Source organism: Panthera uncia, assembly GCF_023721935.1.
Source record: "Panthera uncia isolate 11264 chromosome E2 unlocalized genomic scaffold, Puncia_PCG_1.0 HiC_scaffold_19, whole genome shotgun sequence".
NCBI lineage: Eukaryota > Metazoa > Chordata > Mammalia > Carnivora > Felidae > Panthera > Panthera uncia.
The window spans coordinates 10,618,405-10,643,783 of record NW_026057588.1 but is presented as its reverse complement, the minus strand read 5'-3'; the positions used below and the strand labels follow the sequence as shown (position 1 = coordinate 10,643,783).

The 25,379-nt window shown below is 65.6% G+C and overlaps 3 protein-coding genes across 4 annotated transcripts in view; 1 reads left to right on the top strand and 2 right to left on the bottom strand.

Annotated features, from left to right (window-relative positions):
- Nucleotides 1–9,211, top strand: part of PPP1R37 (protein phosphatase 1 regulatory subunit 37) — a 41,864-nt gene extending 32,653 nt beyond the window's left edge. Inside the window, exons 2-13 of the mRNA XM_049620840.1 lie at nt 913–1,010; nt 2,995–3,040; nt 3,280–3,380; nt 4,071–4,190; nt 4,656–4,806; nt 4,901–5,056; nt 6,078–6,190; nt 7,006–7,147; nt 7,236–7,402; nt 7,511–8,243; nt 8,563–8,653; nt 8,756–9,211. Coding sequence (XP_049476797.1) covers nt 913–1,010; nt 2,995–3,040; nt 3,280–3,380; nt 4,071–4,190; nt 4,656–4,806; nt 4,901–5,056; nt 6,078–6,190; nt 7,006–7,147; nt 7,236–7,402; nt 7,511–8,243; nt 8,563–8,645 — 1,910 coding nt within the window. The 3' untranslated portion in view covers nt 8,646–8,653; nt 8,756–9,211. The remainder of the gene's footprint in view (nt 1–912; nt 1,011–2,994; nt 3,041–3,279; nt 3,381–4,070; nt 4,191–4,655; nt 4,807–4,900; nt 5,057–6,077; nt 6,191–7,005; nt 7,148–7,235; nt 7,403–7,510; nt 8,244–8,562; nt 8,654–8,755) is intronic.
- Nucleotides 9,212–11,889: 2,678 nt separating this feature from the next.
- NKPD1 (NTPase KAP family P-loop domain containing 1) lies at nt 11,890–19,660 on the bottom strand. Its single transcript, XM_049620869.1, has 4 exons — nt 18,912–19,660; nt 17,705–18,106; nt 15,279–15,410; nt 11,890–13,947 (listed from the first exon to the last, which is right to left on the bottom strand). Exons 1-4 carry the CDS (start codon nt 19,009–19,011, stop codon nt 12,077–12,079), a joined length of 2,505 nt encoding a protein of 834 aa, XP_049476826.1. The 5' UTR covers nt 19,012–19,660; the 3' UTR covers nt 11,890–12,076.
- A 2,370-nt stretch (nt 19,661–22,030) lies between these two features.
- The window catches only part of TRAPPC6A (trafficking protein particle complex subunit 6A), a 10,790-nt gene continuing 7,441 nt past the window's right edge, over nt 22,031–25,379 (bottom strand). The window contains exons 2-6 of one of the 2 annotated variants that reach the window (XM_049620866.1): nt 24,528–24,595; nt 24,211–24,347; nt 23,476–23,559; nt 23,177–23,270; nt 22,031–22,349 (exon numbers count right to left, since the gene is read on the bottom strand). In XM_049620866.1, coding sequence (XP_049476823.1) covers nt 22,346–22,349; nt 23,177–23,270; nt 23,476–23,559; nt 24,211–24,347; nt 24,528–24,595 — 387 coding nt within the window. In that variant the 3' untranslated portion in view covers nt 22,031–22,345. The remainder of the gene's footprint in view (nt 22,350–23,176; nt 23,271–23,475; nt 23,560–24,210; nt 24,348–24,527; nt 24,596–25,379) is intronic. The other variant, XM_049620865.1, reaches the window with a different exon arrangement.

The following is a 25,379-nucleotide window of genomic DNA, read 5'->3' as shown; positions in this document are numbered from 1 at the left end:
TAGCCGCAAAGGGCCACGTATTGTTTATAGCCGCAAAGGGCCACGTACTGTTTATCTCCATTTTAGTGCGATATCCACAGAAGGCAAAGCCGTGCAGACCGAGAGGCCAGCCTTGCCTGGGGCGCGGTGGCTGGCCCCGGGCTTCCCCAGGACTGTGCCGGGCCGCTGTTGGGTTTGGGCTACATCCCTTCATTCTCTGAGCCGCTGCTGTTACCCTGGACACAGGGCCGTGCCCGGTCTGCTCTGACGGCTGCTGTGTCTCTGGGACGAGGCCCGGCACTAAGTAGCCGTTGGGGAACGTTTTGCTGTTGAGGGTGTTTCAGGAGTGGGGAGTCTGGGAGGCCACGTGCATCACAGTTAAGAGCGGAGTTCAGTCCCTGGCTCCACCACTTACCAGCTGTGCGACCTTGGGCAAGGTGCTTCACCTCTCTGGGCTCAGCTTCCTCATAGCACCAAAGTACAGATTCATTCTCTTATCCACAAAAACAAAACAAAACAAAACAAAACCACAAACTGAACACCTGCTCTGGGCCCTGGCCCGAGGCTGGGCAGCGTGGGGACAAGGTGGTGACAAAGATAGACCCAGCCCTGCCCTTTCGGGGCTCCCCATCTAGTGGGGGAGACGAATGACAAGCAGAGAAATTTTGTGATACTAGCTGCGTGATGTTTGTGTGAAGCTGCTCGAGGAGCCGTGGGGAGACGTGGAGGGAAGGCGTGGCTCGTTTGGCCGCACCTCGGGGCGGCGGTGGCAGCGAGGGCCCTTGAACGGAAGACAGAACCCAGTAGGTCGTTGGGAGGGACATTTTGTTGTGGAGGCTTGGCGTGGGGGGAAGGGAGCGCTGGCAGAGGCCTGGGGCTGGGAGGGGGCCCGGGGTGTGGGGAGTCACAGGCCTGGGTCCTCTGTGCCCGCAGCCCAGAACGTGACCGTGGATGAGGTCATTGGTGCCTACAAGCAGGCCTGCCAGAAGCTGAACTGCAGACAGATCCCGAAGCTCCTCCGGCAGCTCCAGGTACCCGGGTGGGGGAGGCGGGGAGAGGAGGCCGGGCTCCCTCTGGCCCCCAGCAGCCTCCGGGCCCCTCTGCCTGCCCCGCGCAGGGGACGGTGCACAAAGCACTGCCCAGCCTGGCCACCCAGCCCAGGGCCCGTGTGAATACATCCTTGAAAATCCTCTGTTCGGTTGTGAAAGCAATCGGGCTCTTCATGAATATTTTTTTTTTTTTAATTTTTTTTTTAACGTTTATTTATTTTTGAGACAGAGAGAGACAGAGCATGAACGGGGGAGGGTCAGAGAGAGGGAGACACAGAATCTGAAACAGGCTCCAGGCTCTGAGCTGTCAGCACAGAGCCCGACGCGGGGCTCGAACTCACGGACTGTGAGATCATGACCTGAGCCGAAGCCGGCCGCTCAACCGACTGAGCCACCCAGGCGCCCCTCTTCATGAATATTTAAACAGTATGGAACTATATAAAGTGAGAATGTGGGCGCCTGGGTGGCTCAGTGGGTTAAGCGTCCGACTTGAGCTCAGGTCATGATGTCCCGGTTCGTGAGTTCGAGCCCCGAGTCGGGCTCTGTGGGACAGCTCGAGCCTGGAGGCTGCCTCAGAGTCTGCGCCTCCCACTCTCTCTCTGCCCCTCCCCCACGTGCACGTGCATTCTCTCTCTCAAAAATAAACATTTAAAGATAATAATAACAAAAAAGAAAAAAATAAGAATTTCAAATATCTATCACTCCCCAAAGAAATTCTCTTCCCCAGGGGAAACGTGCACGTTTATTCTTTATATTCTCTGTTCAATATATACGTTGTCTGATTTTTTTTTAAAGTTTATTTAGTTTGAGAAAGAGCACAAGTTGGGAGGGGCAGAGAGAGAGGGGGACAAAGAGAATCCCAAGCAGGTCCCGCACTGTCGGCCCAGAGCCTGATGCCAGGCTCGACCCCACAGACCGTGAGATCGTGACCCAGGCTGAAACCGAGAGCCGAACGCCCAGCCGACTGAGCCACCCACCGGCCCGTGTCTGATTTTTTTTTTGTAATTAAAATATTATAGGCACAAACAAGATCCACCTTTCACTTCTTAGTCAGGTCTCATTTCCCAGGAGTCCCACTGTTGATAGCTTGGGGGCTTTGTCCTCTGGCCTTTGCTGTGCTGCGTTTGTGAGAGGGCAGTTCACTATCCAGAGTTACACAGACACAAGGGTACCTTCCGCTTTTATGTGAACGGGGCACTCCTGTGCCTGTGGCGTGTTCCCCCTGTAGCCGTGTGCCACAAGGTGCCTGTCCTCTCTCTGGATGGGTCATTCCAGAATGTTCCAAGGTTGCTTGTTTCCAGGGTTGTTGTTTCCTTAGCATTACTGTGAGCAGTCACTCTTGCCATCCAGCTAGGGACTTCCTGCTCACTGGGTTTAAGGGTTTCTGGGAGAATTCCAGAAGGGCTTGTCGGCAGCTCCAGGGAGAGACAGTCACTCTGCGTGGTGGCCAAGAGTGTGGGTCCTGGAGCCCACCATCTGGTTCCGACCAAGCCTGTCCCTCGCTAGCAAGTGACTTTAGCAAAGGCTGGCCCTGAGCCTTTTGTCTGCCCATGGTTTTGTCACAGCACCCGCCCCACGGGTTAATGTGTGTGGAGCCCCGAGAACAGAACGTGACCCCCAGCAGGCCCACACCTGATCGCTTGCTGTGTGGGGCCTGGGGCCTGGCCTTCACCCCCAGGCCTGTCAGCCTTCCCTGCCTCAGCACCTGCTTCACAGCCTTTGTGCTGGCCGCTCCTTCTGCCTGGGATGCCCGCCCCAGAGATGCCCAGCTGGGGCGGAGGGACTGTGCCCCGGCTGCCTGGCCCGGGCCCTGTGGGTGCAGAACCGCCCCTCTTCTCTGAGGCCCTGCGCGCGGCCCCCACCTCAGAAATGGAGCCAGATCAGAGCCCCGCCCGCCCCGCTGTCAGGGTCCAGCCTGGCTCCTGAGGGTGTCTTCCTGTCTTCACCATCCGCTCTGTTCCCCCAGGAGTTCACAGATCTTGGGCACCGCATTGACTGTCTGGACCTGAAAGGTACGTGTCTGGACAAAGGCCGGGACCCTTGTGGGGTGGGTCTGGGCTGGCAGGTCCTGCGGGAAGAGGAGGTTAGCCGGGGCAGGGGCAGGCGCCCCCCCTGACGTGAGGCAGGCGCGATAAGCCTCCCCTGGCCTGGAGCCCGCGTTTCCGGCCCCCACCCCCCCGGGGCACGCGAGTGCACACACACACACACACACAGGTGCACTAGACGTGCCCGGCCCTCTGTCTTGTCCCAGGCGAGAAACTCGACTACAAGACCTGTGAGGCCCTGGAAGAGGTCTTCAAGAGGCTACAGTTCAAGGTCGTGGACCTGGAGCAGACAAACCTGGACGAAGATGTGAGCAGCCCCTGCCACCGCCTCACCTGTTCCCTGAGCCCTCCGGCCCCTCTGAGGTTTGGGGGGAGGGGGCGCTGCAGCAAAAGAGCCTCCTTGGACAACAGCTGGGCAGGGCCTCTTGAAGGACAAGATGGGGACACAGCCAGTGTGACCAGAGTGGGTGTGAGGAATATTGGGGCTCTGGGGTGGGGCCCAGAAAATGGGGTGTCAGAGACCCACCCCAAAGGCAGGGGACTTGGCGCAAGGGAGGGACTTGGGGAGCCGGGCCTTAGTGGGGGCAGCCGTGTGACCACTGGAAACCTTTTCGGGAACCCCTGCTGGAGCTAACAGCACCTGTAAGGGAGAGTTTAAGAAACCTTCAGAAAGCAGCCTCCCCATTTAGGCCTAGGTGTCCTCGCCTCCCCAGACTTGGAGGCCACCGGGAGACCCGGTGGGTGGGCTCCTGGAGAACTGAGACCCAGGAACACCAGGGCCTGTCCTGTTCACGCGCCAGATCTGCCCGACTTCGGGGGTGGTGGCGAGTAAGAGAAAGCAGACGGAGTCCGGCAGGAGCGGGCGGGTTGGTTCCCGGAACCCGGAGGTGCCAGGGCAGCGTCAGGGCTCTCCCCTTCCCTTAGTCGCGTGGCCCCCACCTCCTAGCCTCCTGGGCCTGCCTCCACCTGAGCCTAAACGCCGTTGTGTGTGCCACAGGGCGCCTCGGCCCTCTTCGACATGATCGAATACTACGAGTCGGCCACCCACCTCAACATCTCCTTCAACAAGCACATCGGCACCCGGGGCTGGCAGGCCGCGGCCCACATGATGCGCAAGGTGGGTGCCCCTCACCTGTACCCGGGGTGGAAGGGGCTCGGGCACAGGGGGGGTCCAGGCGCTTTCCCGGGGCACCTGTCCCTTGGGACCTGGCTTCCCGAGCCCTCGGGGCGTGGGCCGTCGGTGGGGCGCCGGTGCCCAGCTTCCAGGCTAGTGGGAAAGCGGCGCGAAGGGTGCCCTGCCCCAGGCCAACCCTGACCCCTTTTCCTCCCTTCACGCATCTTTCCCCCGTCCTTCGCTTGCCCGCGACATACCCCTTGGAAGTGGCTGTGGTTGCCACCCCCTTCCCTCGTGCGGGGCGTCTGCCGCGGGGGAGCCTGGGGGCCCCTCCTGGCTCACCCGCGGGGCTCCGGGCCGGGCCTTCCCTCACGGGGCCCTGGTGCCCACCGGGCCGTGGGGCGGGAGATGCCCCGGGGGGCAGGGAGGGCCGGGCCGGCTGTCGCAGCCCCGCCCCTGCCCCACCAGACCAGCTGCCTGCAGTACCTGGACGCCCGAAACACGCCCCTGCTGGACCACTCGGCACCGTTCGTGGCCCGCGCCCTGCGCATCCGCAGCAGCCTCGCGGTGCTGCACCTGGAGAGCGCCAGCCTGTCGGGGCGACCGCTGATGCTGCTCGGTGAGCTCGGGGGCTGGGGGTGCCGGGCAGTGACGGGGCGCCCACCGGGCACCGGGGCTTGGCCGGTCACGGCACTCTGCCCGTGCTCCCCCAGCCACAGCGCTGAAGATGAACGTGAATCTGAGGGAGCTGTACTTGGCCGACAACAAGCTCAACGGCCTGCAGGACTCGGCCCAGCTGGGCAACCTCCTCAAGTTCAACTGCTCCCTGCAGATCCTGGACCTCCGTAACAACCACGTGCTGGACTCAGGTGTGTGAGAGGTCTGCCCACCCCACCCCAGCCACCGAGCACCCGCCGTGTGCCCAGCCAGGTGCCCCCGCGGTGCTGGAGACACAGCGGTGGCCAGGACGATCCCCGCCCTGCCCTCCTGGGGCTGCCGGTCCAAGAGGGAACATCCCCAGGCAGTGACCGCTCAGACTGGGCAGGGCTGGGCTGTGGGAGCCCAGGGAGGGCGTCCTGGAGGAGGGGACAGCTCAGCGGAGACGTGCAGGATGAAGCGAGGTATTGAACAGATAATTAAAATAATTACCACCTGGAAAAAGTGCCCTGAAGGAAACAAGGCTGTTGGGACAAGGGGCCAACCAGACGCTATTTAAGATGATGTGGGGAGGGGGCCTCTGGGCGGCCATGTGGAGAGAGACTGGAACCGGCCATTTTAAAGACCTAGAAAAAGAATCCAGGCAGGGGAACAGCAAGTGCGAGAGGCCCCGAGGTGGGAAAGAGGCTAGATGGTGGATGTCTGGGGGGGAGACGAGGCCACGGTGAGCTGGGGGGTAAATGGGAAGGAGGAGGAAGCGGTTACTGAGAGGAACTCCGTTTCATCCTCTTTACCGTTGAGCGGGGTCCCCTGACCTCGGTGGAAGGAGAGGGCTGGGGGAATGGCACAGGGCCTCGAGGCCGGGCCCGGACGCCACAGTTAGTGAGCAGCTGGCACGTGCCGGGCCTGCTGCCTGTGGGCTCACAGCCGTGAGACAGAGGTGTCTGCCCTCGGGAGAGACACCGCCAAGACAGATGAACAGATTACCGAGTCTGTCGGACGGTGAGATGTGCTCTGGAGAAAAACAGAGCAGCAGTGGTGGGCTGGCGGTGGACTGGCGCGAGGGCGACACTCGAGCAGCGTCCTGAAGTGGACAGGGCGCCATCGTGTGCTGGGCCTGAGCCTGGGGGGGGGGGGGGGGGGGGGTTCCGCGCTCTCACTGGCCAGCGGCTCTGGTGCCCCCGGGAGAGGCACTTAGACCACAGGCGGGACTCGCCCACGGGTCTCCTCCAGGTCTGGCCTACATCTGCGAGGGTCTCAAGGAGCAGAAGAAGGGGCTGGAGACCCTGGTGCTGTGGAACAACCAGCTCACGCACACGGGCATGGCCTTCCTGGGCATGACGCTGGTGAGTGGGACCCGGGAGAGGGGAGGGCGCCCACGTGTCCGCCGCCGCCTCTCAGCCCCGTCGTCTTCCCCGATCCGGCGCCTCCCGCAGTTCAGGAAGCCTTGCAGGAGCCCTTTCCGTGCTGTTTGAGCTCTCCTTCGGCTCCCACGGCCTCGTTGTCCCGAGGAAAGTAGCCTTGCTCTGGCTTCCCTTGTCTCTTGGCGCCCAGCACGGTAGCCTAGCACAATGACTCGCACAAGGTGAACATGTTATGCATGGGAAGTTACTCTTTCTGGAAGCCTTCAGTACGTTTTAAATCTTTTAAAATAAATACGTGCGGGGCGCCTGGCTGGCTCAGTCCGTTGAGCAACTGACTTCGGCTCAGGTCATGATCCTGTGGTTTGTGAGTTCAGGCCCTGCGTCGGGCTCTGTGCTGACAGCTCGGAGCCTGGAGCCCGCTTCGGATTCTGCGTCTCCCTCTCTCTCTGCCCCTCCCCTGCTCGCGCTCTCTGTTTCTCAAAAATAAACATCCAAAAAAGTTTTTTAAATAAATACGTGGTATGTAAAACAAGCCCACAGGATACAAAGACTCCCGTCTAAGTTAAGAATCACCAACGGCCAGGTCTGTGCCCTGAGCCCTCGGGTGCCAGCAGGGAGTGGGCCCGGGGCTGGGGGCGGACAGGGCGGCTGGCGCTGGGGCCGCTTCTAAGTACGCGAAGGACCTGGCCTGAAGCAGGATTGTCCGGGCGACGCTGCCGGAGAGGGAGCACTCGGTGTGCCTCTTTCCTGACCGGCCTTCGGGGCCTCGCCTCACTGTCACGCCCCGCCCCCTGCAGCCGCACACACAGAGCCTGGAGACGCTGAACCTGGGCCACAACCCCATCGGGAACGAGGGCGTGCGGAATCTTAAGAACGGCCTCATCAGCAACCGCAGCGTGCTGCGCCTGGGCCTGACCGCCACCAAGCTCACGTGCGAGGGTAGGGCGCGGGGCTGGGCCAGGGGAGCGGTGCCCGCGGGCTTGGCGGGCGGCTAGCCCGTGGCCAGCCCCTGCGGTCCCCCTCCCAGGCGCGGTGGCGGTGGCAGAGTTCATCGCCGAGAGCCCCCGCCTCCTGAGACTGGACCTTCGGGAGAACGAGATCAAGACGGGCGGGCTCATGGCACTGTCGTTGGCCCTCAAGGTGAACCGCTCACTGCTGCGCCTGGACCTTGACCGTGAGCCCAAGAAGGAGGCGGTGAGCTGAGTGGGCCCTCCCCTGAGGCCTCTGGCGGGCGGGGCGGGCCGGGCTGGCCCGGGGGTTCCCCCGCCGGCCAGAGCCCTAGCCGGGCCGCTCTGCCCGCAGGTGAAGAGCTTCATCGAGACGCAGAAGGCGCTGCTCGCCGAGATCCAGAACGGCTGCAAACAGAACTTCATGCTGGCTCGGGAGCAGGAGGAGAAGGAGCAGCGGCTGCAGCTGTCTGCCTCCATGCCCGAGATCACCATCACCGAGCCCCAGCCCGACGAGGAGCCCGGGGACGAGCCCGCCGCCAAGGCCCAGGAGAACGGGGCCCCGGACCCCGCCGCCGGGCCGGACTCGGACTCGGAATCAGACTCTGAGGAGGAGGATGGGGAGAGGGCCGAGGCCCCCTGCCCCGCCCTGGTGCCCCCCTCGGACTCCCTGGGCCCTGGGGACAGGAGCCCCCCAGGCAGCCCCTCCTCCCCCACCGAGCAGCGCATTTCTGTGTCCAGCCCGGGCCGGGGCCACAAAGTGTTTGTGGTGACCCGGGTGGAGAGTCCACCTGAGAGGGCAGAGCCCCCTGTGCCTCCCGCCCCTCCCACCCCTCCCGCCTCCCCTGCCCCTCCTCGTCCTCCCTCCCCACCTGCCTCAGCCTCCCCTCCCGCCTCACCTGCCCTGCCACCAGCCGAGGCCGTCAGCACTCAGGACCCGGGAGTGTCGGAGCCTCAGTCGCAGCTGGAGCCGCCTCAGTCAGGGCCACCACTGCCCAACGGCCTAAAGCCCGAGTTTGCCCTCGCACTGCCCCCGGAGCCACCCCCGGGGCCCGAGGCCAAGGCGGGCAGCTGTGGCCTGGAACACGGTGAGTGCCGCTCTGGGGCAGGGTGCCCAAGGGCCCTGGGTGCTGTGTGTGACCCCAGGCAGGCACCTGCCTCTCGGAAGGCTTCGGTTTTCTCTTCTTTAAAATGGCCCGTACAGGGGTAGGAAAGACTAGGACTTGACCCTTGGCCCCCACCTTTCTTCCCTCGGATCCGGGGCAGCTCTCCCTGGGAGGGAGCAAGGCCAGATCTGTTAACTGGAGTCTAACGGTCTCACTGGTACCCGAGACCCATGCTGCCCTGGGGGTCAGACTGGAACCCCCATCCCCGCCTGCCTGACAGGAGGTCGCCTGCCCTTTGCAGAGCTGAGCTGCTCCAAGAACGAGAAGGAGCTCGAGGAGCTGCTTCTGGAAGCCAGTCAGGACTCTGGGCAGGAGACACTGTGACACTTTAGGTGAGGCAGGGGCCCCAGAGGGCTGGGGGTGAGGAGGGGCTTGGGGGCTGGCAGTAGAGCCCCTGGCTCTGACGGGCCCTCCCCCAATCTCTCCTCCCCAAGTTCCTTTTCCCCCCCTCCCATCAGTCTTCGATGAGCTGAGGCCAGAGCCATGAGAATCTGCTCACCTTCACCCCCAGCCTCCCTGAGGCCCAGGCCGCCGGGGGTGTGGGGGGCCTTGCCGGGGGCCCCCGCCCCGCACAACAACACTACACGGAGTGCAGGAGCTGCAGGGGGTGCCCTCCCCGCCCTGACTTAAGCACTTGTATCTCTGTGTCCGGCATTCGAAGGCTCTGGGCTGGGGGGAATGGGAGGAGGAGGTCTCCGAGGACATCGGCCACCAGGCTGGACGCCTTTTCAAGAGGGCCTGTTCGGCCCAGCTTGCCCTGTGGCGGGCAGGAGTCCCGGGTGGTGGCGGGGTGGCCCCCCGGTGGCCCTGGGGCACAGGACCGGGCGGAGGGGCGGTGAGTGGTGGCGGTGGAGATGCGGAGAGCAGCCCCAGCTGGGGTGCGGGCCGGGGCTGGGGGTGGGGGGGGGGGGGGAAGCTGGGAGCAGAGAATCAGAGCTTTCTTTTTCTTAAGTGCAATAAATCTATCAGGGAGCTGGGGCGGGGAGCAGCCCAGGGTTCTGGAGACCCTGCTGTCCAGGCCCCTTGAGGCTGCGCCCTGAGAGGCACTACAACCCCCGGGGGCGGTGTGGGTGTGGGGTACGGGTGGGCAGAGGGTGGGGGAGGGGCTCTTCCTGTCGGTGCAACTCTGTTCACACCTTTTCTAATAAACCAGAGCTGGGTTCACCACACTCGCCTGCTCTCTGCTGGTGCTGATCGTGGGCGCCCCCTGCGGGAGTTGTGGGCACAGGGAGCGGGGCGGGCAGGGCTCGGTCGTCTGCGGGGTTCGTGCCGTGGTCCCCCAGAGGGAAACTGGGAGGCTGGACAAAAGCCACATTTCCCGCAACACTCCCTGCCTTGGTGCACCCCCTCTGCCGACTTTTTTTTTTTTTTTTCCCCTCTCCTGTATCTTCTTCCCACCTGCCAATCCCGTGTCTCCAGAGGGAGACAACCCCAAAGTATCTTCCGGCTTCAGGCCTAGGCTCTCAGGGTGTGGTGGAGACGAGCCGTCCACAGCTCAGGGAGCATGGGCACCGGCTGGCCCCCGGCGGCCCCAGACGCTCCGAGAGTGCGTGGCCCTTCAGACTTCCGGGCGCCAGAGCCAGGAGAATACACTTCTGTTCTAAGCCACCCGGGGCCCGGGACTCTGTTGTAACAGCCCGGGGCCACTAACAGACCGGCTGTGCGGGGGTCCTGGTTTCCACCTGGATCCTGGATCCAGTCCTGGATCACAAGGGTGGCTCCCCTTGGCTAAGTGTTTTTCCCTTGGCCTTCGGCCGCCCAAGCATCGCTGGGGCTTGTGAAGACCCAGCGAGTCTAGATGCTGTGGCCAGACGTCCGTGCCGGTACACGGGGTGTGTTTTCGCGCATGTGAAAGTTCAGGTAGCAGGCAGCCGTTCCCCACAAAGTGACTTGTGGCCCCAGGTCTCGCGTGGCTCTGCCTCTGCTTAGGCCCCGGGGAGCCCCTGCACCCGGCAGGCGGATGGGGGAGGAGAGTGGAGAAGGCAGACCTGCTTCTTCACTCGGCGCGACGGGAAAGGGACACACGTCGCTTACGTTCCTTTCTGTCCATGGGAACCAGCCCCGAGGACTCACCTGGGTGCGGGGTCCCAGCGGCAAAGCTGCACAGACCGTGGCAAGGCCGGTGGCCCGTCACCGTCCCGGCTATGCCCAGCTGCCCTGCGACACCCACCTGTCCCCCCACTTAGCTTTGTTGGACTCAGGCTTTGTCAGCGTCTAAGAGACACGGGCCACAGATGGCACCACGTGACGGGGGCCGCGGCTTCCACCCCCCCCCCCCCCGCCCCCCGCCAGTGTCCGAGTTTGTTTCGTCTGGAGCGGGCCCTGCTTCTGCTGCTCATCTGTTCCCGCCTCAACCGGAGGTGGCGAGAAGCGGGAGGCGAAGCCAGATCGGCCGAAGGGAGGCCAAGGGGAGGGACTCACCGGCTCCAATCCCACGCCTGCGGACAGTGAACTAATGGCATCTCAGGGTCCCACGTGTCTCCGTGGGGGCTTCACTCTCGGCAGGCAATGCCCCCCCCCCCCCGCCCCCCCGCTGCCGGAGAACATCTCGCAGGTGTGGGTTTACTCCAAGCTTAGCCCTGCCGGGACTGGAAGGCAGCGCCTCAGTCACATGCCGGCTTCCTGCCCCGTGTCCACTCGGAAGCAGTCGTTGGCCGGTGGAGTCGGGGTGCTGTGCCCAAGCCTTGGAGCTGAGCAGTGCGAGGTCAGTACCCCCACCAGGCCGCACGGCCTGAGGGTGGGTGCCTTCGAAGAGTTCTCGGCTCCCTCTGGGCCTGTCCCCTCAGCCCTTAGGGCCTTGGCTCAGAGGTCACACCCTTGAGCTCTGGTCACACGGGACGGGTTAAGTGCTGGTCCCCCCTCCCCAGCTGGACTGGATCAGGCACGCCGCGGGCCTGAGTGGGTGGCTACTTGGACCAGCGAGGACGTAGAAGGTGTCTGAGGAGTGCCACCTGCCTCCTCGCTGTATCACACGGGTGGGAGGGGAAAGTGTGAGCCGCAGTAGCTAAGAAACACCACCGCCCCCACCGCGGCCCGGCTCTGGCTCCGACCCTGTATGTCCCACAGGTGCCCGTCTCTGCGCCTCAACTTCCCAGTCCCCAAGGGGCTCATCAGGTGGCCCTGGATGGCCCGTGGGCAGGTGCTCCCCGGACAGTTACTTGTTCCGGGGAGGCAGCGCTGCCCGCCCCAGCTGGCGGAAGTGCCGGCGAACCCTAATTAATCCATTACGCCAGGGGCAGAGCGCCACCCTTGGAGGGGACCAGCCTGCTGAGGTCACCGGGGACACCGCCCTCGGAAATGCCTACAAAGGGGCAGGCTAGGGTGTGGGGACAAGGACCTGGATCCCCCGAGGCCTCTCGGCGCTCCCTGTTGCCTGAGTCAACCCGGCACATCCGTCCTTCTGCCCTGCCTCAGTGGCCTCACCCACCGCCCCCACGCCCTCTCCTGCTTCCCGGGATGCCAGCAATGAGGCCCCGGCAGAGGCTGCCCGACTCCCCAGGGGGTGACGTGGGCTTGGCGGAACAGGGCAGGCCTAAGCCAGGGAGACCAGGACATGAAGACCCACCGGGGCTTTCACATCTCCATTTATTGCACTTGAACCCGGGCCGCTTCTTCACTGGTCCTCCGGCGCCAGCTCTCAGACGCCGGCACCGACAACGCTGCGCCTGCCTACAGCTCTCTCCGGCTCACAGCTCCGCCTGGGGGTGGGGGGCGGGGTGGCCACCGGAGGCCTCATCCCAGCCCGGCTGAACCCCTCACACCCCGATCTGGGCGGCGGGAGGAGCCGTTGCCTCCCGGGGCTCCCGGGGCACCCACTCGAGGCCCGTCCCGGGCCGTGGTTTGCCCCCGTGCGCCCGGTCCCGTGGGCGGTGGGCCTCGCCGGCGTCCCCGGGGGCGTGCCCGGCGCCCTGCCCTGCCCCCAACGCCCCGGGCGCGTGGCCGGCTCCGTTGGCGGCGTGGGGCGCGGCGTGGGCCGGGGACCCGGGCGCGCTGGGCGGCTTGAGCGCGCTGACCGCCCGGATAAGGCCCATGCGGCGGCGGATGGAGTGGTCCAGGTTGACGGTGCAGCGCAGCAGGCTCTGCGCCTCGGCCACGGTGAAGGGGAAGTCGGCGCCCAGGAAGCGCTCGAAAAGCTCGGGGTCGCCGTCCAAGTCCAGCACGTTCTGCAACGCCTTGGTCATGGCGTGCAGCTCGCGGCTGTTGTCGCAGAACACGTCCCAGAGGCGCGCGCGGGCCTCGGGCGCGCCCCCCGCCTGCTGCCGGTCCTCCAGGCACTGCAGCGCCCAGCTGAGGCGGCACGGCCACTGGTTGGCGAGCACGACCCACGCCACGGCCTGGCGCGGCGTGGGGCCCGCGAAGTCCCCGTCCTGCTGCTGCAGCAGGCGCACGGTGATGGGCACGGTGTTGACGATACGCCGCATGGACACCACGTTGTCGGGCACGTACTCGTACAGGCAGTCGCGCTCGTCGTGCAGGCAGAAGAGCGCCTCCTGGATGCGGCGCGCCGCCTCGGCGTCTTTGCGGCTCTGCACGCCCTGCGCGCCCGCCTGCGTCTCCACCGCCAGCAGCTGCGCGTCCTCGCCGCCTCGCCCGCGGCAGCCGGGCCGCAGCCTGCGCGTCATCTCGCGGTAGAGCAGGTCGTCGCGGCTCTGCACGGCGTCGTGCAGGAACTGCAGCTTGGTGCGGCGGCCCATGATGGGCACGGAGAAGGGCAGCGTGACCGTGCGGTTGAGGAAGAGGTAGCCGTTGTCGGCCGTGCCCTTCATGGAGCCGGCGCTCTCGAGGCACGCGGCCAGGATGCTGGGGTCCACCACCAGGATGAAGATGAAGGGCGCGTGGCTGTCGGACAGCAGCGTGTTGATGGCGTTGAGCACGCCCACCACGCGCTCCGGGTAGCACGTGTCCAGCCCGGTGACCTCGAGCACGACGCGCAGCCGGCGCCGCTGGTAGATCTCCAGGAAGCACAGGAAGTCGGTGAGCAGCTCCACCTCCTTCTTCACCTCGCACATGAAGCCCAGCTGGCTGCCGAACTTCTCGCGAGACACCAGCCGCTCGATCTTCTTGCGCTGGCTCACGAACAGGTGCTTGCCCACCGAGTACACGGCCATGAGCAGCCCCGAGCCCGACAGCGTGGTGGCCGCGCCGCCGAACACCCGGAGCAGGCTGCCGCCGGCGGCGCCGTGGCCCGGCGCGCGGGCGCCCACCGACAGGTAGAGCAGGCCCACGCCGAGGCCGAGCGCCGCCAGCAGCGCCAGCAGCGCCAGGCACACGCGGCGCCGGCAGTGCCACTCGCGCCGGCGGAAGCCCGGCGTCGTGGCCGGCTTGTTGCCCAGCACCGAGTACACGCTGAAGGGCAGCGCGCCGTAGTGGTGGCGGATGCCCTCGCACAGCGTGGTCACCAGGCCGGCCCACAGCTTGTCGGTGCCCGCGTACTGCCAGGCGCTGAAGCGGATGAAGAGGAACTTCACGTTCTTGCGCCGCAGGTGCACCTCGGTGATGACCGGCTGCAGGAACACCAGGTACCACAGCAGCCGCGGGAAGCCCCAGCCGCGCACCGCCCGCGGCTGCCGCCGCACGCGCCGCAGCTCCTCGGCCTCGCGCTGCGCCGCCTCCTGCTGCATCAGCGCTGCGGGGAGCGAGGGGAGGGCGGGCGCGGGGGACCGCGTGAGGGGCGGGGCGGGGCCCAGGAGTGGGAGGTGGAGCCAGCCCCCCCCCCCCCAACTCCCCGGACGAAAAGGAGAGGCCTGCGCCCCGCACCGACGGGAAAAGGGCTGGGGGCGGGGCCCAAGGTCGTGGGTGGGCAGAAGCAGAGCTCCCAAGGGGGAGAGAGGACAGGAGCGGGAAGGAAGGCCTAAGGAGTGAAGGAACGCGTGCGCGTGCGTGCGAGGTGCCGCGGAAGCGAAGCGCAGGGCAGCAGAGTACAGCCTTGGTCTGATTTTCCTGGCTCGGTGCTCCACCTCCTCCTCCAGGAAGCCCTCGCTGATCCCCAGGCTGGGTCAGGTGCCTCCTGGGCACCCCAACCCTACCCACTACTCGGGGGGGGGGGGTCATCCCTCTCTGGGGACAGGTCTGTCTCCCTCTCTGGACTGTGAGGCCAGGAAGGGCAGGGCTCTGGTCGTCTTGGGCGTCCTGCGTCCCCTGGGCGCCAAGGAAGTGCCGGGGGAAGGAGTGTTTGAAGGAGGGATCATGAGAGGTTGAGGGGCAGGGTCGGTCTGCTCTTGAGGTCGGTGAACGAATGAGCGGGCCTGTGTCAGTCACCTAGTACAGACCAGGAGCTCCAGAATGCTGCTTCCTTTTTCCTTCTAGCTGAATGTTTTCTCCTCCCAGGACCCTGTTTGTCGCTGTGTGACAACACAGGGGCAGAGGCCGGCTCACCGGGGCCAGGCTCGTGGAGGTGAATCTCCTCCGGCCCCTCTGGCCACCGTCAGGCTGGGGTCTGGGCAAGGCTTGAACCAGGTCCGAGCTGCTGCGGATCCTGGCCACGTGTCAGGCCCTGTGCTCACTTAACACCTATCTGTTAGGGGTCTTGTGGACACCAGGCCCTGCCCGGGCCACTGCTGAGAAGAGATGGGTCCGGGGGACAGGGGGTGGGCACAGGAGGGGCTTTGCGGGAGCCAGTGAGGACCCTGGGTCTTCTCCCCAGAGTGTTGGGGAACCAGGGAGGGCTTTTGAACAGGGGGAGGATGGGGCTAGATCTTTATCTTTAAAAAGATTCCTTGGAGCAGATCTGGCAGAAGAGGGGATGAGACTGTTGGCCGGGAGGCCAGAGAGGGAACGAGCGGGGAGCGGGGGGCAGAGGCTGCGGGCATCAGGAGGGACCTGGTTAATGCTGACTTCCGGGCCTCTGGACTGGGGCAGGCCGGGGAAGCCTGAGGCTGGGCAGGGATCAGAGGCTCCGTTTCCCCTCCTCCTTCCCCCCCCCCCCGCCTCCCTCCCCCAACACACAGAGAGCCTCACCGGTGATCTTGTCCAGCATCATGTGCAGACGGCAGCCAAAGGGGGCATAGAAACCCACGGTCACAGGGACAGGCACGTGGCAGAGGGTCTTGGCCAGGCAGCTGCAGTAGACGTCATCTTCTGTCAGAATATCTGGAGGCCGGGGTGGGGGGCGGGGGAGGGGAAACTGAGTCAATGAGGCTGGCCGGGCACCACCATCCACCCATCTGCCCCCCAGAGAGCCCACCCACAGCTCCTGCCCGCATCGGCATCCCTCTCCCCACTTCCCCGAGGTGACTCGGGTCAGACCCTCAGATGGAGACTTCTGGGGCAGTAGGCAACCACCTCCTCTGGGTCACATGTGTCCCTCCGGGCACCGCAGGAGGAGCTGACCCCAGACCCGCCAGGGAAAGGCCAGGAGACACCCCACCGATCCCCAGCACAGAGGCCCATGGGATTTCAGCTGACCTGGCCCTAGGTCACCAGGCCCAGCCATCAGCCTGTGATTCTCCCAGAAAAACCCCATGGGCCTCTCTCGGGACCTGAGGCTCTCAGATGCCCAAGACACCTCTCTGCAGGCTCCAGAATCTTGCGTGTCGGCTCCTGCCTGCTCTGCCAGCCTGGCCCCAGTGTGGAAGGGCCCTGACAGTCACACGCTCCTCTCAGCTTCCTGTCCATCCCTTACCCTGATCTCTCTCCCTCTCCAGGACCCCATGCCTACCAGTTCCCGTCCTGCCCCCAAGCCCAGGCAGACCCGCCTCTTGGTCCTGGCCCTGCCACCTTTCTCTGCATGACCCAGATAGAGCGTTGCCATTGAGCGAGGCTCAGTCCCTCCTTCTGGAGGGTGGGGTGCAGAAACACCGGGCAGCGTGGATGCTACAAGGATGGGCCGGGGCGGGGTGGGGGGGGGGGGCGCTTGGTCAATGCCATGGTCTGGGGTGGCCATTTAGGGAGCAGGTTCAGGTTTAAGTCCTTGTGCATTACGGCGTCCACTTGACTGAGGGCACCCTGCCCCCCAGATCCCCCCGCCGAGTGCCACTTCTCAGCCTGGGGTTGGGGCACCAGAACGGCAGGGTTCAGCTGTGGGCTGTGCCGGGCCAGCCTCCAGGTGGGTGCACGGTGGGCCCGTGGTGGGCCCGTGGGCTGCAGGATCCCCGCCCCCTCCCCGAGGTCAGCGCCAGGCCTGGGGGCCCAGCGGGGAGGGCAGACTCAGGACGAGGTTGGCTAAGGGGGCGGCCAGGGTGGATCTGGCCCCACTCTGCCTCATGGCTGGGTGACCTCACCTCGTCAAGCCTCTGCTTCTGTGTGTGACGTGGGCGTCACGGCCGAGAGCCGCCAGCGACGAGGTGGTGCCTGACCTGGAGCCCGAGCCCCTGCCTGGCTGTTGCTCTACTTTCAAACCAGACCCGGAACCCAGCCACGTGTCCCCATCTCCCCTGCCACCCCCTCGGTCACCCCCCTCGCCCGCTCGGACTCCGGCTTCCCATGCTCACCTCCCACAGCGCACCCTCCTGTTAGATCCCAAGCCAGCTCGCGGCTCCCGCCTCCCCCTCCCCACAGCCACCAGGCTGTGGCCCCTTGTGACCCTCCCCACACACTGTCCCTGGAACGGGCCACCTCAGAGTCTGCATTTGCTGATCCTTCTGCCGCTTACTTGAGAGGACTGCCCCTTCTTTGCTCAAACCCTGCCTTCCTGAGGCCTCGCCCGATGACCCTATTCAATTTGCGAGCCCTGATGCTCCCTCTGCTCCTCTCCCAGCCCTATTCTCCCCCAGCGTGCCTGTTGTGGGGTGACACGCTTAAACTTCTCTGATTCCTCTTACGGCCCGTACCCAGCTCCCCTCCGCCGCCTAGAGATCATGAGCTCCGTGTGAGGGGGGCAGCCTCTGCCCTGCTCCCTGCCGTCTCCCCACCCCGCTCCCCCGGAACAGAGCTGGGCACCCAGGACAGCTGTCCAGTCCCAGGATGGATGGATGGATGGATCTCTCCCCTGGCCACACTGTTCTCTCCAGCCCCCAGGCCAGTCCCTGCCTCTTGTTTCGGCTGCATGTTTGACTGTCTGCCCCACACCGGAGCTGGCCAGCAAGCTGGTGCCTGTCACCCCCTGCCCCAAGTTCTCCCTGGCCTGCCGGGCTGGGGGGAGGGCGGGCCGAAAAGAGAGAAAACAGAACAAGGCTGTCAGCAGAGGGAGACGGCCAGGGCCCAGACCCCTGGCTGGCCCGGACGGAGGCCCCATGGACAGGGCAGGCCTGGCCTGGCAGCTTCGGATCCCGACGGGTGAAGCAGAGGCTCGGGCAGGGAGGAGCAACCCCCCCGCCCCCCCACCAACCCCGAGACAGGGACCAGAGTGAGCGGGGAGGCGGGCAGGCTGAGGAGCAAGAGGCCTGGACAGCGGGGTAGGGGGGAGAGGCGGCAGGGACGAGCCCGCAGGAGGACTGGGTAGGCACCCGAGCTGTAGGTGAAGGAACCGCAGGCTGCCGGGGCGGGCAGGGGGCGGGCATCACTGGGCCTGCTGGGCTCCAGGAGGGTGCCGGCTGCAGGGGGCGGGGCCGGGCCGCCGCTGGCCATGGCAGGTGCTGCGGTGGCAGGTGACATGGTGGGCCTGGGGGGCGGCTGGGGGGCGCTGGCCGGTTGCGTGGGGGCAGCAGCGGTTGCAGGTGGCCCGTTCTGGACCCCTGGAACGGAGCAGAGCCGCTGTCGCAGGGGGCTGGGGGGCCGGGGGCCGGGGGGGCAGCCGCTGACACCCCCCCGGTTGTTGTAGGCCAGCCGCCAGCGCACCTGTGGGGGCAGCCGGCAGGGCCCGTGGGCTGGAAGGGCCGCCGGGTCACGGCGCCACTGGTGACAGCATCCTGGAAGGAAGGAAGGTGGGGGGTGACTGGGCCTGGGTCCCTGAGCCCTGGCGGGCACTGGAACCAGGTCGAGTCTTCAAGTGGAGGCCGGGGCTGGTCCTTCCTCTGAGGCCCCGGAGAAATCAGAGAAAATGAGGAGGGGGTGTGGGCAAGGGAGGGGCCGGTCTCCGTGCTCTCCCGTGGGTGGGAAGAAGAGGTGCAGAGACCTGGGCTCTAGCCGGGCGAGGGGCTGGAGCAGGGACGACGACTCGGGAGTCCCTGCTGCCCCCAAAGTCCTCGGCCCCTGGGGGATGGGTCCCCAGGGCTCGGGGAACAGGAGGGAATCCATCAGGAGCTGGCCTGGTTGGTCCAGAGGAGGCTGGAGTGGTGGGAGGTGGCCAGGACTGAGAAGGGGGCGGCCTCACACCCGGGCTCCGGCAAGGCTGGTGGGAAGGGGGCTGCCCCGGGAGGCCGGGGCCTCCCGAGACTGCGCTGCCCCCGCCCCCGCCCCAGACCCCCATTCGTACCCACTCAGGGGTGGGGAGAGCTCACAATCCGGGCTGGGGGAATTCTTCCCATGCTTGGGGGAGGGGTAGGCCGGCTGGGCCTCCCCCTCTGACACCCCCATCCTGGACTCACGCTTTTGGGCTCCTCGGGGCCCACGGCCCCCACCCGCGGCCCCTTTACGCAGAAGCCTCCGTGGGGAGCAGTGGCGGCCCCTCTCCTGGGCCCTCAGGTTCTCCTTGTGTTCAGCCATCCACTCGGCGGCCTCCCTGCTCACAGACCACTCTCCCTGCCGGGACGTCCCCCCAAACTGAACCCCTACCTTTATGGCGCCCCAACTCCGGGTCCAAGAAGTAGCGCTCGGCGGGGGTCCGAGAGGGCAGGGCGCCCTTGGCGAAGTGGACGGTGTAGTGTTTGTGCATGGCGGCGGGGGCCCTGCTCGGGGAAGGAGAGGGCTCAGTGCCCACGCGGCACCTTTGTGCGTCGGCAGGAAGAGCCCACCCCTGAGACGTGACCTGGGACAGGTGAGAGATCCTGTCCCTGACACTGGGGCCCTGGGTCACCAGGGGGGCGCGGAGGTGCTCTTCAGAGTAAAAGTGAGTGGTCGCGGCGGGGGAAGGACAGCTAGACGTGAGAGAACGGGGAATGGTTATGCGGGTGCTAGGGGCTGATTTGGGGTGCGTGAGATTTCCCAGGGCTGGTGATTGGGTGTTTGGGCGCCCCTGGGGGCTTCTAAGAGGCCAGGACAGGGGGGCTGCCGGGCAGCTGTGGGCCGGGGAAACACGGGAGCCTGGGGGTGCCGAGTAAACTCAGGGCACCACCAGGTATTGGGGGTGTGCGCTGTGGGAGGTGGCGCCTGGCGTCCTTTGAAGGGACATGTAACCGGCGTGGTGAGAGCTGGGAGCCCTGGGAGCCACTGGGTGACTGAAATTCCAGGGCCGGTACATCTAGGGCCTGAATGAGGGCGGGAGGGGAATCCTGGGGGAGCACATTACATCACGGTGGTCCAACCCGGGAAGAGACTCAGCAAACTCGGGGCGAGATGGGGCGCACAGGTTTAAACCGTAAAGAGCCGAAAGCAAAAGGGAGGGCGGGATGCTGGGGGGGGGGGGGCGGCGAAGCGGAGGGGCAGAGGAAACCGGGGTGAGGACGGGCTCAGTGAGGATTGGGGGCCCGGCACGTGGCCCCTGCCCGCCTGCCCCCCACCTGGGGCCCCCCGTACCTGACGGCAGCCTCCAGGCCCCAGCTCCCTGCCCCGCCGAGCTGCTGTGCCAGCCTCACCGCCCGTCAGCACGGCCCCCACCGGAGACAGGGCCCGAGCCGGGTGCCAGCCGCCCGACCGGTTTGCCCGCCCTGCCCCCGCCCCTTCCCCTGGAGTGCCCGCCCTGCCCCTGTGCTCTCTGCTCTCGAGGACTGGGGGCTGTCCTCCCGGGGGATCGGCAGACTCTGCCCGGGGAAGGAAGCCGGCCCCGGGGTTGAGAGTCGGGAACTGAGAGGAGGCCACAGTCCCGGGTTCAGATGCCAGTTCCTCCAGGGCCCAGCTGTGTGGTCTTGGGCAAGTGACTTCACCTCTCTGAGCCTCACCTTCCTCATTGCTGAGTGGGCCAGTGACAGCCAACCTCCCGTGGTTGTCAGGAGGAGTCCGCTGAGCACAGAACCTGGCACTCGGTAATGACGGCAGTGAGCACCTGTGGGCACCGGCTGACCCACTTACCAGGCCGCCCTGGATGCCGCCCGCACGTAGCGCCCTACCGGGAGCCGCGCGTGGTTTATGCGCTTTCCCTACAGTCAGCCCTTCTTCCTCACCACTTCCCCGGGGGCAGCCGTGAGGCCATGACAGACGAGGAAACGGAGGCCCAGAGAGATGAAGTCCCTCGCCCCAGGTCACATGGAGGCAGGGTAGGGCTTTTGAAAGCAGTGGTTTGTGCTGCAGGCTCTGGGGCTCCCCTCCTGTCCGCTGGGTGGGTGGGAGGCTCCCTGCGGCTGCCTGACAAGGAGTCACGACAGGGTGATGGGGGGGGGGCGGGGGAGACAGCCACCGAACGGTGCCCGGGACAAGGGGGTTCAGGACGAGACAGAAGGGAACCCAGATGGTCCAGCAGGCTGCCCCTCTAGGGGTTCCGCCTGGGCGACCAGAGCCATGCATCCTTTTGTCTGCTGGGGGCCAGTCCTCTCTCCTCCTCAGGTCTTCAAGCCGCTTTTCCTGGGAAGGCTTCCTCCCTGTCCTTCACCAGTTGGGGACTCTGCCCACTGCCGCCCCCAGAGGCCCAGCCAACGGGGACGGGGCGGTGGGCGGGGGGAGGCGAGTATGTCTCAGTTGGGGGTGAGTCTGCAGGGGGGGGGAACCTCCAGGATGGGCCCAGGAGCTTCTTGAGGGCAGGACAGGGCCAATCCCCTGCCCACCTTGCCCAGCCTGAATAACCAATTCATTCGGGAAGCATCTGCCAGGCTCTGTACTGGGCAGAGCCAGTGCCCCACAGAGGGATCCAGAGGGACCCGGGCAAAAGTGTGCTGAACAGGAGTAAACGGCACGGGCCAGAAGAAGCGTCCAGGGGTCCTCCGGGGGCTGGGGGCACAGCGAGGAACCGCTCAGAGGCCAAGCGGCTGGCTCCCGGGTGCCCAAGAGGGAGGAGAGTGGGGAGTGGGCCAGAGGTAGGGCAGCCTAGGCAGGAACAGCATGTGGGGAGTCCAGAGGCAGGCCAGGGAACAAAGAGCTTAGCCTTCTAGGCTGGGGGGCGGGGGGGGGCAGGGCAGGGGCCAGATGGGGTGTCTTCGCAGGATCCTCCAGAGGTGAAGGAGCCCCCACCCACCGGTGGTTGTTTTAAGCGAGAAGACCCTTTCTCCTCCCACTTGGGTCTCACCCCAGCCTCAGTTTACAGCTCTGAAGCAGGCAGCGGGGCCTGGGCAGAGTCCCGGTGTGTGATACCCGTGGGTGCTATGAACGTAAAGGGGGTGGCGGTGGGGGATGGGTACCACGGCCCCGGGGGGCAGGTCGGCCAGGCTGCTGTTCTGGGTAGGACTTCCATCCGCCAGGCACCTCAAGAGTGTGCGCGGGGGGTGGGAAATGAGGGCGTCTGGCCCGTCTCCTCTGGTCCGTCCTCGGTGCAGGTAGCCCCAGGCCCACCCCTGCCCACACTCCGGGTGGCCTCAGCCCCGCGCCCCAGGGAGAGGTCTGTTCTGTGTGCCCCAGTGGGCAGAGGACAGCCCCAGACTTGTTGACTCTGGCAGGGCGGCCAGCGCCCGGGGCCACCCTCCCCTGCCAGGTGTGCAGGGCAGGAGGCTGTGGGCTGGGGGTGGAAGGGGCCTGCAAGGGGCGAGGGGGGGGGGAGCCACACAGGGTGGTGTGCTTCCCACCTCCGCAGGACGAGTGACAAAGTCACAGATGCCTCTTCCCCGTCCGCACTCAGAGTGACCCCCTCCACCTTCCACTTTAAACCCAGCTCCACACGCAAAACCTTTATTGGGCACCTGCCGCGCAGGAGGAGGAGTCCCGTGCAGGGAACCCTTCACACCAGCCCCAACGTGGGATGCCCTTACCTCCCTAGGACACCCACCTGAGCACATGGGACTCCCTGAAGCGGCTGGACCCCCGCCCCCCACCTGTTCATCACCCATAGAGTCTGGGGTGCCCAACACCAGCCCTCTGGCCACCCCCAAAGGCAGTGGTCCGAGGCCCCCCCAGGCCGGGGCGGCGGTGAGGCTCAGCTGGGGTGCGGGCCCGGGGCTTCTCAGGTTTTCTGAATCACCACCTGGAACTTACCTGGAAGAGAAGGGCTGGCGTTAGCTGGAGGCTGGGACCTCAGGGGCGAGCCAGAAAGCACCCAAACAGCTCAGAGATGTTCATCCCTGTCTAGCACCAGCAGACTGCGTGGCCTTGGGCTGGGCTGACGGGTGGTCAGAGGGGGTGCTGCTCCCCGCCCACCTGGCCCGCATCCCAGAGCTGTGTGGGTGACTAGCGGCATGAAGGTCAAGCATGCAGGCTGCTGAGGAGGGCCGGGCACGGGCTCCTGTGGCATGTGTAGCTCAGGTCCTGCCCACGTGGCCTCGGGGCCCCTCCACAAGGAGGCCTCGGGGACCCACAGAGGGAAGGACACCTGGGGGGTGGGGCAGCAGAGGGTGGGCTGGCCCCAGGTAGGGATGAAGCTTCAGCCTGTCTGATGGGAGGGCCGTGGGGGGTCAGGACACCCCGCCAGACAGGCTGCGGCCCATAGGCCCCGGCTGCCCTTTGGGGACCCCATCAGAGCATTAACCAGGCTGACTTCAATCACGTCCAACCGGAACAACGTTCAAAACCACCAGACCAGCTCATCACCGATGTCCCCTGCTCTGGCCTGGCGCGCACCCCAGGGAAGCAGGCTGGGGGGGGGGTGTGGCCAGGGGGCACGGACGGGCTGCACCAGCCGGGTGGCCAGGGCACGTGACTTAAGCTCTCTGGGCCTCAAATTCCCCATATGTAAGTGGGGCTTGGCAGCCCTGGCCCCGCCTCCCCGACCCTCAGCGGGGGCAGGGGCCGGAGGACTCGGAGCCCCCACCGCACTTCAGGGTTGGGAAGATTCCCCCACCCCCACCCCCACCCCCCCGACTCACAGGTGGGCAGGGATGCCACGGAGGCGGTGACCAGGCTCTTGATGCCCAGGGTGCTGAGGGTGCCTCGCAGGAGGCCGCAGGTGAAGGCCAGGAACTGGGGACAGGGGACACAAGTCACCCAGGGAAGAGGGGAGGCCGATACCCAGGACCGGGGCCATACGGGGCATTGGGCTCCACAGTGGGGGTCACCTCCTTCCCTGGGTCCCTGGCCAGGGGACAGTCGCTCGGCTTGAGGACAGGCCTGCTTTGGGGCAGGCGTGTGTAAATGGGGGGTTGTGGAGTCCAGGCACCCTCCCTACCTTGGGTGCTTCCTCCAGATACTGCGGGCCGGAGGCCATCCGGATGAGGAGGGGGAAGCTGTTGTCCTGCAGCACGTAGGTCCCCTGGGGGCAGAGAGGAGCCCAGTGGGGGCTGGGGAGGCACCTGTGCCTTTGTAGCAGGGGAGGGATAAGCCAGGACCCGGCGCCCCCTGCTCCGTTGGGCTGAGGCCTGGAGGGACCCCTCCCTCAAAACCCCTGTTTTGGGGGTCCATCCTTTGGAGGTTCACGGGCCCCATCCTTTGGAGCTATGCAGAAGGGCCCGGGAGCTGCCCAGCCTGGGCCAAGTATCCGCCCATGGGGCATGTGGGTCCTGCCCCTCTAGCTGCAGGACTTCCGGGGTGGTCCTTCCTCCCAGGGCTGTGGTGAGATGCTGCAGACCCGGCCCTCGAAGCGGAGGCCAGGGCCCGGCACAGCGTGGGCGCCTAATAGGAGGTCGGGCCAGCTCGAGACAAGCGGCGACTCGCCGGGGCGAGGTGCTACCAACCACGAGCGCCTGCTGCCCGCTGCGAGGCCCCATCTTGGGAGGCCTGTGGAAACTCTGGCGATAGCCAGGACGCCCCATAGTGGCCTCCTGGCTTCCCTCAGAGGACTGGGCAGAGGCCCAGAGAGGGGAGGCCGGGCCTCCGGGGTGAGGGGGGGGCCCTCTCCAGCCTCCTCTTGGTTTCAGCCTCCGCCCTGAGCCAGGAAGCCGGGCCCCGGGCCCGAGGAACACACCTGGTGATTGGTGCGGAGGCTGTCCATCTGCTTTTGGAACACGGCCACCCACAGGTCTTTGCATAGGAACTTGAGGACGTCCAGCTCCTCCCTGAAGGCCAGCGTCTCCTGGGGCAGCCTGGGGGCAGCGGCAGACACTGGGGCCGGGTGGGCCGGGATGGGGAGCCCGGGGTTAGGAAGGGGGGGGGGACGCCAGGCTGGGTTCCTATATGGAGCAACACGACCCTCCCCGTCCAGGTGTGCCCAGGAAGGGACTTGGCCTCGGGTCCTGCCTGCCTCTGGCCAGCAGGGGAAGGACAGGAAGCGCTGGCTCTCACCTCTCGCCCAGGGCCTGGCCCACACGGAAGCCCATGCCCTCCAGGACAGACAGGCTCATCTTCTGTCCCTAAAAGGCCAGGGAAGAGAGGCTCAGGGGAGCCCCAAGAGGGAGTGTCCTGGGGCAGCAGCCACAGAGGGGACCCTAAGACCAATGTGCCCATCTCTGCGAGCTCAAGGAGAGCCAGGAGGGAGGGCTGTGCCCCTGCCACGCGATGCCTCCACAGACGCCATCGGCTCTGAAGACCAGCTCCCTGTTGCTGCAGGAAAAATGGGGGGTCTTCCTCAGGCTTGGCTTCCGCCTGCTCTTCTGTCAGCTCTGTCCTGAGAACACCCATCGCTTATCGTGAGCATTTCCGGTGTGTGCCTTGCAATACCCCGTGGGCAGGTAGTGCTCTGATCACTCCAGGGGGCTCACGGTGACTTGCCCGGGGGCTCTTGTGGCAGCACGCCTGCAGCCACAGCAAGGGAGCCCCGGGCCGTGGGGCCCACCCTCGTGGCCTGGCCAGCAGGAAGCTGTAAAAATCAACTCTGTTCATCACGCCTTAAAACGTCAGCCAAGGGGGTGCCTGGGTGGCTCAGCCGGCTGATTGTCTGACTCTTGGTTTCAGCTCAGGTCATGATCTCAGGTCGTGGGATCAAGCCCCGAATCAGGCTCTGTGCTGAGCCTGGAACCTGCTTAAGATTCTCTTTCTCTCTCTCTTTCTCCCTCTATCTGCCCCTCTAGCCTGCTCACACTGTCTCTAAAATCTAAAAAAAAAAAAAAAAAAAAAAAAAAAAAAAAAACAGACCCCCCCGGGGGGGAAAACAAAGGGGGGGGGGGGGGGGGGGGTCCTTTGCGGGGCAGGGAAGGC

Coding starts and splice junctions, on each gene's coding strand:
- NKPD1 (XM_049620869.1), bottom strand. CDS start 19,011: ATGCACAAACACTACACCGTCCACTTCGCCAAGGGCGCCCTGCCCTCT. Junction 18,107..18,911: donor GGAGTTGGGGCGCCATAAAG/GTAGGGGTTCAG, acceptor CCTTCCTTCCAG/GATGCTGTCACCAGTGGCGC. Junction 13,948..15,278: donor GATGCTGGACAAGATCACCG/GTGAGGCTCTCT, acceptor CGCTCCCCGCAG/CGCTGATGCAGCAGGAGGCG.